The sequence below is a fragment of the Athene cunicularia genome (assembly GCF_003259725.1).
Source record: "Athene cunicularia isolate RWA chromosome 12 unlocalized genomic scaffold, athCun1 chr12_part1, whole genome shotgun sequence".
NCBI lineage: Eukaryota > Metazoa > Chordata > Aves > Strigiformes > Strigidae > Athene > Athene cunicularia.
Window position 1 is genome coordinate 1,401,317 of NW_020799116.1, and position 11,464 is coordinate 1,412,780.

The 11,464-nt window shown below is 61.3% G+C and overlaps 1 protein-coding gene across 1 annotated transcript in view; it reads left to right on the forward strand.

The window, feature by feature from the left end:
* Positions 1–11,464, forward strand: part of PLXNA1 (plexin A1) — a 100,915-nt gene that overhangs the window by 2,462 nt on the left and 86,989 nt on the right. The window contains exons 2-3 of the mRNA XM_026857529.1: positions 1,454–2,804; positions 9,205–9,387. Of these exons, the coding sequence (XP_026713330.1) occupies positions 1,602–2,804; positions 9,205–9,387 (1,386 nt within the window). The 5' untranslated portion in view covers positions 1,454–1,601. The remainder of the gene's footprint in view (positions 1–1,453; positions 2,805–9,204; positions 9,388–11,464) is intronic.

Genomic DNA, 11,464 nt, shown 5'->3' on the forward strand with positions numbered 1-11,464 from the left:
GCCGAGCCCCGGGGCAGCCGTCTGGCGCAGCCGGGCCGCAGGGTGGGTGCGGGCACCTGCCCGCTGGTGACGCCCTGCCCAGCCCGGGGTGCCGGCAGGGCCCCGCGGTCACCGCCGGCCGTATTTCCTACCGCACCACTCCCTGGTGGGGATCTTCCCGCAGGTTACCCCGGGCTGAGTCAGAGATGGCGGCGATAAGGAGCCGGAGGCTCCGCTCCTCTTCCTTCTTCTCCTCCGAGCTGCTTATTTGCAGCGTCTGGGGCTGGGGACCGAGGGCTGAGCTCGTGGCCCGGCCGTGGGGGACCGAGGGTTGAGCCCGTGTCCTGACCATGGGAGCGATGGTCCCACCCTGGGCCGGGGGGGTTGTGATGGTATTGGTGGGACAGGCCGTGTGCTGGTACCGGGGGTTTGTACAACCCCACGTTAGCCCGGGGGTGCCTGTGGAGGGGGGTGGAGAAGACAGGAGCGGGGTGTAACGGTGAGCAGACACGGAGAGCAGAGCTGCAGTAGCTGCCTGCGACATCTCCTCCCCACTGCCGAGCTGGGGGGGATCTTTAGCTGCTTTGGCTGCTCCTTGTTGGAGATCCCCAGCCGTGGCACAGCAGCGTGCAGAGCTCTCCATCCTCCCTGCGCGTGCCCCCTCGTTCCTCTGGAGCCTCTCAAGCCGCCTGCCTGATGGCTGCCCTTGTGTTTCTTAATGCATATAAATGCCAGAAGGACGTGTTTCTCCTTGCCGTGCCCACTTGCTCCCCTCCTGTCCGCGGCCCTCCTGGGGTTTGTCAGGCAGGCAGGTGACAGGGATGGCAGGCAGCGCGCCAGGGCTCTCGGCTCTCCCAGCTCCTTTAAAAGGTGCTTTCGAGATTCCCCGCTCCGTGCAGGGCCTCGGACCGTGCTTGCTGAAAACTGGGTTTTTGCACCCGCTCCCAGTGCCGTGGTGGAGCGGGACAGGGGCAGTGGGCCAGGGGGCTCCTCTTGTGGCTTGTTAGCAGCCATCTCTGGCTAATGCTTCAGTGCTGTTGGTGGTCTTAAAAGCAGGTTGGGGCCAGCTACGCCCTGCCAAGGTGTTTGTGCACGGGGATGTGCTGGTCTGGTCCAGCCAGTGGCTGCAGGCCCGCTCAGGCGTGGGGGCTTGGGTTGGTGTGAGGGCAGGGGGATGCCTCAGAGGGGGCTGCTGGGGCTGGGGGTTGAGGCTGGGGTGGTGGGACGAAGCGCGTGGCTGGCACAGGCTGTGCGTGGCAACGTGTGACCCGGCGAGGTTGTCCTTAGCGTCTCGCAGGCTCCTGTGGCCCCTGCGCTGGGGACGTGTCTTCCTCCGGGGCAGGAGGCGGTGAGGGATGTTTTGTTAAGCCGCTAGAAAAGCGTGAAGCGGCAGAGTTTCTGCGGGGTGGGGTGGAGCGGGCTCGGCCCCATGCAGGAAAGCCTCCTAACGCCGCTCTTGTCTTTCTCCCTCTAGGGCTGACTGGAGTGGCTGTGCCCACGATGCCCTGAATGCCGAGCGCAGCAGAAGCAGAGGAGACTGTGTCCCGTTAGCTGCTGCTCCCTCCCTCCCTCATCCCTTTAGTTTGGGTTTGTTTCTATTTATTTTGTGGCTGGGTTTGGGCATGGCCTTGGCTGGGTGTGAGGCTGCTGCAATGTGGCTCCTTTGGCTCAAGCACCACTTGTCCATCAACGTTTGGACCTTGCTGCTCTTGGGGAGCACCTGGCTACCGCTGGCGGAAGGCAGCCCCAAGTCTCCCTTTAGGACATTCCCGGTTACAGACTGGAGCTTGACGCACTTGGTGGTCCACAACAAAACTGGGGAGGTCTACGTGGGGGCTGTCAATCGGATCTACAAGCTCTCCAATAACCTCACACTGCTGCGGACCCACGTGACGGGGCCCGTGGAGGACAATGAGAAGTGTTACCCTCCGCCCAGCGTTCAGTCCTGCCCGCACGGGCTGGTCACCACCAACAACGTGAACAAACTGCTTCTGGTGGACTACTCGGGGAACCGGCTGATCGCCTGTGGCAGTGCCTCCCAGGGTATTTGCCAGTTCCTGCGACTGGACGACCTCTTCAAGTTGGGTGAGCCCCACCACCGCAAGGAGCACTACCTCTCCAGCGTCAACGAGTCAGGCACCATGTCTGGGGTCATCATTGAGGTGCTGAATGGGCAGAACAAGCTCTTCATTGGGACGCCCATCGATGGGAAGTCGGAGTACTTCCCCACCCTCTCCAGCCGCAAGCTGATGGCCAACGAGGAGAACGCAGAGATGTTTGGCTTTGTCTACCAGGATGAGTTTGTCTCCTCCCAGCTCAAGATCCCCTCGGATACGCTCTCCAAGTTCCCCACCTTCGACATCTACTACATCTACAGCTTCAGCAGCGAGCAGTTTGTTTACTACCTGACCCTGCAGCTGGACACCCAGCTCACCTCGCCCGACTCCACTGGGGAGCAGTTTTTCACCTCCAAGATCGTCCGCCTCTGCGTGGATGACCCCAAGTTCTACTCCTACGTGGAGTTCCCCATCGGCTGCGTGCAGGACGGCATCGAGTACCGCCTGATCCAGGACGCCTACCTGACCAAACCTGGCAAGGCTTTGGCCAAGTACCTGGGCATCTCGGAGCAGGAGGATATCCTCTTCACCATCTTTTCCCAGGGCCAGAAAAACAGGGTTAAGCCTCCCAAGGAGTCTGTGCTCTGCCTCTTCACGTTGAAGAAGATCAAGGATAAGATCAAGGAGCGTATCCAGTCGTGCTACAGAGGGGAAGGGAAACTCTCGCTGCCCTGGCTCTTGAATAAGGAGCTGGGCTGCATCAACTCGGTAAGTTCCCGCTTGTCTCTACCCAAGCCAGGCTGTTCCTGGCTCCTGGTGGTTCTCTCTGGCCGAGCCTGGGCCGTGTTTTCCCAGTGGGAGGGCTGATGCAGCTCTGCCGACGGCACGGGGGAATTTGTGAGTGTCGTGTAACTTGGACCTTGGCGGTGACCAAGGGTTGGGGACGGTAGGATGTGGGTGAGCCCCAGCGGGGGAGCTCAGACCTGGCGGAGGGAGGCGGGGAGGTTGGTGATCCCGGCAGAAGTTGGTGAGAGGCTCAGCACGGAGGGACCCCATCCTCTCCGTGGGGCGCTGGAGAGGAGGGCGGAGGGCACAAAGCGCCGTCAGCGAGGTGGGGTTTGAGCGTGGCCAGGATGAACTGTTGTGCTGAGGAGCAGGAGGTGGGTGCTGAGCAGTGATTCCCAGCCGAGGGAGCGCTCCCCGCTGTCCCCGGAGATGTGTCCTCCTGCCTGGGGCTCTCCTGGGCCCATCTGGCCCCTGCTTGTGGCTCAGCTGCTCTCTGTGGGGCCGACGGGCAGTGGGGAGTGGGGGAGCTCCCCCCTCCTTGGCTCTCTGGGTTTGTTTTCCAGCTGAATGATTACTATAGCTGGATCTATTTTCCAGGCAATGTTATAAATGGTGAGCGGCCGCAGGGAGGCTCCGGCTCTGGGTGATGGGGAGATCTTCCACTGCTCATCACCAAGCTGGGCTGGGCAGTCGCCAGGCAGGGTCAGACACCCGAGAGAGGGCTTTTGGGGTGCCAGCGTTTGTGTTCGGGAGGGTTTGGTGGAGGTCTCGACACCCCTGCTATTGCCCACCTTCCCCCAGCCCCTCTTGCTGGTGCTCAGCACACATCACCAAGCCCCCAGCCCTGCCCGAGCAGGATTTTGGGTGTCTGGTGGTGCAGGCAGGTGGGTAGGGGATCCCTGTGGAGCAGCCTTGCTTTTCCTCCCGCAGCTCCGGAGGAGACAGCTAACAGCTGCCTGACAAAGTAAAGGGTTTGCTGTCAAGAGCGCTGGGCTCGCAAATCAGATTTTGGCTTTGAACTAATTCAATTTTGCTGGAAAATGATGAAATCGTTACACTGCTGCCTGTTGGGTCGCGCAGCTGCTGGCTCTGGCGGCGAAGATGCTCTCGCTGCTTCTTCCCGCAGTCCCAGCTCGCCTCTCCCAGCGCCATGCCCCCCGGTTGTGGGGAGGGGACTCTGCCCCCCTGCACTTTAGGGGTGGTTTCGTGCTCGGAGCGTCCTGGGACTGCTGCCTGGGATCCAGCCCTCACGAGTAGGTGGATCTCAAGGTGCTCTTCGGGCCCTGCGGACGTGGCTCTTGGGGAGCGGGAGGATGTGTGCCAGGACGGGGTGTCTCCTGCTTTTCAATGGGTTGGGTTGGGGGGTGCCGCCCTCCCCCAGGGGAGCCAGGTGATGTTTTCTGTCCCAGTCCTGCTCCAGCTGCCAAGTAGAGGCAGGAAAGGCAGGACTGGATCATGAGTCAAGCCCTCAGCCCCTTGCTGTGCTGAGCACAAGCCAAACCAGACCCCGTGGAGCATGTAACTTCTTTCTGGCAGGAATTTCTGTGCCCCTAATAAAATGCAGCCACCTCTGGGGTGGGTCGTGGCAGTGACAGATCTCTCAGTGGTGAGGGCTGGCCAGAAAATAAAGGGCATTTTTTTTTTTATTTGTAAGCAGGCAGAATGTAATTGCTCAAGTCAGTAGTTGCTTGGGATTTACACCCCATCCACATGGAAAATGTCCCAGGAGCTCTCATGCTCCTCTCCTTCGCGGCAGCAAGGGGCTGAGGCTGGTCCATGCTGGAGGGAGGGGGCTTTGCCAACACCCCACTCCCAGACCTCGAGCAGTGCGGGGCTGGGGGATGCTCATCCCCCAGCGCTGCAGGGCGGCTCAGATTCTCTGGAGCCGGAGCCAGGAGGAGAGGCCTCCAGGCTTGGCAGCCAGCTCGGGAGATGTTAGTGGTTCCTCCCCAGCGCTGGCGAGCGGAGAGAATTCCTGTCTCCTGTTTCTTTCTCTCCCCTTCTGGGATCCCGCAGTGGGAAGGGGAGCGGAGCCAGCTCAGGAGAAAGACCCTCGTGCCGGTGCTCTCGGACCCCCGAGCACGGATTTGCACGTGCAGCGAAGGGGGGACCTGGTCCGCTCCCCTGCGCCAGCCCCATCGCTCCTGAGCCGAGGCAGAGATTTTGCCGCTCGCGGGGTTTCAGTCAAGTGGGGTTCGGTGTGGCGTATCCCGGCTTTTTGCTTCCCCAGTGCAGCGCAGGGACTGGAGGTCTGCTCAGGGCATCCCAGAACGGGGGTACGAGGGGCTGCTGGAGCAGGTCTGGGGAAGGGCGGCGGGTTGGAGCTGGAGCAGACGTGTGGCAGCAGGGAGCGATTCGGGGTTCCCCGAGACCTTGACCCCGGGCTGGCAGCGCGGGCAGAGCCGACAGGACGTGGGCAGCAGCTTTCCCTGGGCTGCCCCAGGGAGAAAATGAACATTGAGTCCTTGGTGGGGTTTGGTGCCCAGCCTGGTGGCACAGGGCAGTGGTTGATGACAAACTGGCCCAAAATGGACCAGGATGAGCCAGATCCTTGCCGGGGACAGCCAGAGAAATGCGGGTCTTAACGAACTGCACCGCCCTGGGATTGTCCCTGGGCAGCGATGAACTGGGGGGGGGAAAGCCTGGCACGTGGGACCTGCCTCCTGCAACCCCCTCCCTGGCTCTTTGTGTCCCCCCACACCGCATCCTCTAGCCCCTGCAGGGGGCACAGGGCGATGGGGTGAGCCTGTAATGGTGTTAACTGGTGAATTACTGGCTAATTAATAACTCCGAGCGGCACAAGCCTCGCCTCTGCTGTCTGCTCCCTCATTGCTCCCCTAAGTGGGCTTGAAGGGAGGCAATGAGACAAGACATGTCAAGGAGACTCCCGCTCTCTCAGCGTGGGCCCGCTTTCCCCGCTCCTGCAGGCCGCTTCCCCTGGGAAATTCGAATTTCCTGACCCTATTTTGGGGAGGCAGTGCTGGGAGAGAGGAGAAGACTGCCATGCTGTGGAGGTGGGGGCCTGGGGGGCAGAGGGAGCCGAGAGGAGTGCCAAAAGAAAGCGCTGAAATAAAAGCCAAAATAATTTAGAAAAAAGAAAAAAGAAAAAAAAAACACAGAATAAACAGCCTCCCTGCTTGCAGTGCACTGAAGCCGTGGTCCCTGCAAACACCCATGCAAATGGAGAGCAGGCAGGGCTCGAAACCTCCCGCAGATCCCAGCATCTGCAAGCTGAACCGCTGCAAGGTCACTGGCCCTGGCGTGCCGTGGTGCGTGTCGGTCCCTGCTGACACCGAGCAGGGGCCAGCTGTCCCTCTGTCCCTCCGTCCTCCCATCCCTCCATCCCTCTGCCCCGCCTCTCCCCGCATCCCGCATCCGCCAGAGATGTGGGTTGGTGCCGTTATCCCCATACTGCTGCCCTTGGCCCGACCTCGCCGTGCTGCCTGCCTGCGCTTCCCTAACGAGGCAGTTTGCTGTTAATGAGCTAATTGTCGGCGTAATTATTTATCGAGGTGGTGTCGGCAGCGTAGCGGTGGCGACGCCGGGCGCTCCTCATGGTCCCGGAGCGCAGCTGTATTTGTCGTTTCCCAGAGAGTTTGTTGAGACAAAGCAGAGAGGAGTAAACACCATAAACATCTCTCCTCTTGCATATTCAGCAGCCGAGGGGTTGGGGAAGCTGCAGATTGAGTGTGGAGAGAGCAGAAACTGCACCCGGGGGTTTAAATACCTTCATGGCGCTGCCCTGAGCCCCTCTGCCGCTGGCGGCCGCCTGGAAGGTGCTGGGGTGCTTCACCGGCGCAGGGGGGCTGTCGGGGCTGCAGAGGGTGTTTTATCCCACCAAACTGCCTGAAGGATCCCAGGCATCCGGATGGGAGCTGGGTATCAACTGGAGCATCTCTTCCATCTCGCTCCGAGGTTGGGGAGCTAATTTTCTTGGATCTGCTGATTTGAAATGTCTGGCCGGGTGGTGCAGAGGAGGCTGCTTAGCGGCGTGTGCTGGCTGAGGGGTAGGAGAGGCCATCTGTGGTGTTCAGAGGACGGGTGGAGAGGGCTGAATTCCCTTTCCCCCCTTTTCCTGTGGTTGCAGAGGCACGTGGTCCTGTCTGGGGGATCCCCTCACGCCTGCCTGCAGGAGTTCCCCTAGTTTAGGGAAGGACGAGCAGAGGTCAGGCGGGGAAGGGAGCTGATTCAGCCGTGCTACCCCTGGCACCCAGCAAAACCAGAAGTTACCGCAACTGAGGAAGCGGCCCAGCACCCCCCGACTGCCCCGGGGAGGCCGAGGGCAACCGCCCGCGTCATTTGTATGAGGAACGGCTGAGGGAACTGGGGGGCTCAGTCTGGAGAAGAGGAGGCTGAGGGGAGACCTCCTGGCCCTCGGCAACTCCCTGCCAGGAGGGGGCAGAGAGGGGGGATGAGTCTCTGGAGCCAAGGCCCCAGCGCCAGGCCCCGAGGGAATGGCCTCAAGCTGCCCAGGGCAGGGTCAGGCTGGCTCTGAGGAAGGATTTCTGTGCAGAAGGGGCTGTTGGGCGTTGGAATGGGCTGCCCAGGGCAGGGGGGAGTCCCCGGGATCCCTGGAGGGGTTGAAGAGTCGGGCTGAGCCAGCGCTGAGGGGTCTGGGGGAGTTGGGAAGGGTCAGGGGGAGGGTCATGGTTGGGCTGGAGGAGCTGCGAGGGCTTTTCCAACCCAGATGATTCTGATTCTGTGATTCCCGCTCCTTCCCAGCTGGAAGGCTGGCACGGTGCTGAGTCCCCCCATTCCAGCCACCACTGGGACCACTGGCCTTGGCCGAGCAGCCTCGCTGTGGCTGCGGGAGCCTGAAGCCATCGGGGCTTTGAGTGCGTGGTGCTGGGGCACGGAAAAGCGCCGTGTTCTCCCTCCTGCCCGTGGGTGACTGCTGGGCTGGGCAGACCCTGGCTGTGTGGGGACTGTGGAGCTATGTCACAGAACCATCCGGGTTGGAAAAGCCCTTGCAGCTCCTCCAGCCCAACCATGACCCTCACCCTGACCCTTCCCAACTCCCCCAGATCCCTCAGCGCTGGGTCAACCCAAAACGTCCTGCCCTTGCGTACGTGGAGCTCAGGAGCTCGGCGTTTTCCCATATGCTTCACACACATGCTGTATGGATTTAAACCCCCTTGAGGACTGGCATGCATTTGGAGGACACTGCTTGCCAAAAAAAATCTCTCTCCTCTTTAAACTTAAAGTTACGTAAGGAGCCTTGTGAAGCGGAAGAATCCCCCGGCCGGAGCAGGCTGTCTCCAGGTCAGCAGTGTCTGCCTTGCCCCCCAACCTCCTGCACCCACCTCGCTGCCACCCGTGGGGGTTTGGCCCGAGCCCCTCGCTGCCGGGGCTGCTGCGGGGGGGGTTGCTGGTGCTGTGTGACCACATGAGAACATTGCCTAGTGTGGGACCTTTGAGAGGCCCCCGTGCCTCCCGTGCCCAGGGCCAGGGTGACGTGGTGGGGATGCTCTAGGGAGGGGGCAAGTGCTGTGGGGCTGGGCCAGCTCCCCTGCCTTCATCCCGGCTTTCACAGGGAGTAATTTTCTGGCTTTGCCTTGCCTGTTGGTGTGACCGTCCTCGCTGGAGGTTCCGAGGGCAGAGAGGGGTCGGTGCAGCCCTACCTCTGCCTCTCCCTGGGCAGAGATTGTAAAAACTTCTCCCAGAGCTGTGGGCGAGCACTGAACGGAGGAGGCAGCTGGCTGAGCCAGGCGCCTTGTCTGGGGCAAGGCAGCATGAAAAAAATGTGGGGATTTCCCCAGGACGTTCCTGCGGGAGGAGGCGCAGGGCTGGCAGGTGGGTAGTGTGTTTGCTGGAGGCTCTGCTGTGTGGAGCGAGGCTTGCTCAGGAGCCCTGACCTGTTTGTCTTGGCATGGCCTTGGCTGGGAAGTGTTTTGTCTCTGGGGGAAGGCTGAGGTGCGGGATTCGGCCCCTCCTGCCTTACTGCCAAGCTGTTTTCTTTCCGAAGCTAGCGTGGCGGTGAGGAGGAGAGGGGTGTGTGTGTGTGCTGGCACCCCACGTGTCTGGGATGGCAGCGGTGGGGATGGAGGGGGAGCGGGGATGCTGTGCTGGGTTTGTAAGTGCTGCTCGGTACGATGCAGAGGACCGAGAGCCTTGGCCTTGCTCTGCAAAGCTCGTTCAGACGCAGAGAAGGGGCTGCGTGCCTTGGATGTGTCCCAAGCGCCTTACGTCAGCATGTAGGGAATTTTAGGGAAGCATCAGCTCATCCCTTCTCTTGACTGGTGAGGTGGGGTGGCTGGGACAGGAGGGGCAAGGGATGGGGCTGCATTGGGGATGGGGTGGAGGTGGCTGGTGGCCGTCTGGGAGGACTAGCGTGTCAAGGCGTTGGCAAAAAGCTCACGTCTCCTCTGTTTTCTTCCAACAGCCACTGCAGATCGACGACAATTTCTGTGGCCAGGATTTTAACCAGCCGCTGGGTGGGACAGTCACCATCGAGGGGACGCCGCTCTTTGTGGATAAGGAGGATGGGATGACCTCGGTGGCTGCCTACGACTACAGGGGACAAACCGTCGTCTTTGCGGGCACGCGGAGCGGGAAGATCAAAAAGGTAGGAAAGCCCTCGGGGAGGCTGATGGGGAGCTCTGACCGCTCGCGTCGCCGGCTCTTTGGGGGTACAGGCAGGGCTGTGCCTCTGTCACACCGTGACTCGATATATTGGGGGTGATGTGCAAGGGGCGGGCGAGGGGCAATTTCCCCTCGCTCCTCTCTGCCAACTGAATTTGCAAAACTTTTGGAAGGGTTGTAACCTAGGGAAGTTGAGTCCTGGCTGCTGGTGGATCAGAGCCCGTCCCGTTGTGTCTCGGGGCAGGTGGGTTTGTGCCGTCGCTGTCACGGTGCCGTGTCTGGGTCCGTGTGGCTTTGCCACTGCCCTGGGCAGAGAGGGGGTTCTGATGGCTCCGGCACCGGGGAGACTTCTCTTCCCGTACCCTGCCACAGCACAAAAGGCTGCTTGTTGGTGGCGAGTAGGAAATAGCTCCGTGTGTGCCTTTCTCTGCCTGCATCTCCACGGGGCACGGATTTCCTGTTATCATAACATCGTGCCTATAATTATAGCTGTACATGCCCTGTATAAACACAGCTTGCATTAACGGCATCCTCAGCCGGGGAGAGGCAGCGCAAAGGTCCTCGAATGGTCCCTGCCAAGGGCAGGAGGACCAGGGCTTGGCCGGGGAGTCTGGCCTGTTGCTCTGTGCCTTGCAAGGTGCTCCAGCACCCTGTCCTAGGCACAGCACCCTGCATTTTTGCTGCTTCTCCTTCTCTGTACTGGTCAGGGTGCCCTAGAGGAGCCAGGGTGGTGGCAGGAATCAGGAGCAGGATGGTGTGGTGGGTGATACTCCCTGTAGGTCCCAGTGTTCCCCCTGGCCCCCTGTGGCCCTGCCTCTTACCAGTGTGTTTAGGGGCAGGGGAACACGGGCCGCGTGTGATGGGGTGGGGGGCAGGACGCTGGTGGTCCTCTCCAGCCCCATGTTCTCTGCTTGGCTTCCTGCGGTCCTGGGCGGGGGGGACACGGCGGCGCCAGGGCTGAGCAGGGCTGCGGGGAGCTGACAGAGGCAGCTCGTCCTCCCTTCCGGATCGATGAGGGATCCGCAGGGATGGGTGTCGCGTTGCTGGCGGCTTCTCCTGCCACTGGGCTCCAGATGGGAGGTTTGAAATGGGGATGGGGAGGAAGGAGCTTGTGGGAGGAGGGTTCACGAAGCCACAGGAGCAGTGTTACACCTCTAGTTCCATATTTATCTAGAGGGGCTGGCAGTTGCTTTTTACACGGCCGATTTGTTTTTTCCTCTCCCTCCTTTTTTCAGTTTTTCTCTGGTCTTTGCACCTTCAGAGCCTCTTGCAAGTGGCGATCTAGGGTGGGTGTCCGGCTGGGGCACGGGCTGCAAAGTCATGGCTGAGGCCAGGAGTGGGAGCCCAGGTGTGGTTTGAGCATCCTCCTCCTGCAGGGCTTTCCCCAGCTTTCTTTTTTGCTGGTTTCTAAACTCGATGCCCCAACGGGCTGCTCTGGTGCTCTGTCCCAGCAGACGACACAGAACAGGAGCCCCATGGGGGATGAAGAAGTGGGTCTCAGTCCTGCCCCAGTACAGGGATGCTGGGCAGGTTTTGTAGGCTCGTCCTGCCTGGAGCCCCTAAAACCCCTGGGGTCTCAGCGTGGAGAGCACCTCACAGGCTCTGAGCCTTGCGCTGCCAGGTCCCCCCCTTGTCCCTTGCTGTGACCTTGGGGTGGGCAGCCCAGCCTTTCTGCGGCAGCCCCTGCCTGGCCTGCCCGGCAAAGCGCTGCCTCAGCAGCTACCTGATCCTGCTGCCTGGCTGCCGGCAGGGCCAGAGGGAGGGGAGGGCTCCCCCCTGCCTGGGGACCGTGAGAGGGGGGCTGCTGACCTGTCCCCGAGTGGTGCCGATGTGTCCCCTGGCAGGGGTGCAGCAGCGTGGCTGAAGTGGTTCCCCAGGCAGAGGGTGGAGGGGGGGGTGCATCCCTCAGCAGCAGTTTCAGTCCTTCTGCTTTTAAGCCATCATCAGCGTTTCCCATTCCCTTGGCAAGCACCTGTGATAGGCTTGGTGCAGCCTGGTGGCTTCTGCGCTCTCCTGCTGGTCCCCCTGCTCTTGTTGGCACCCCCGGCATCTCCTGTGGG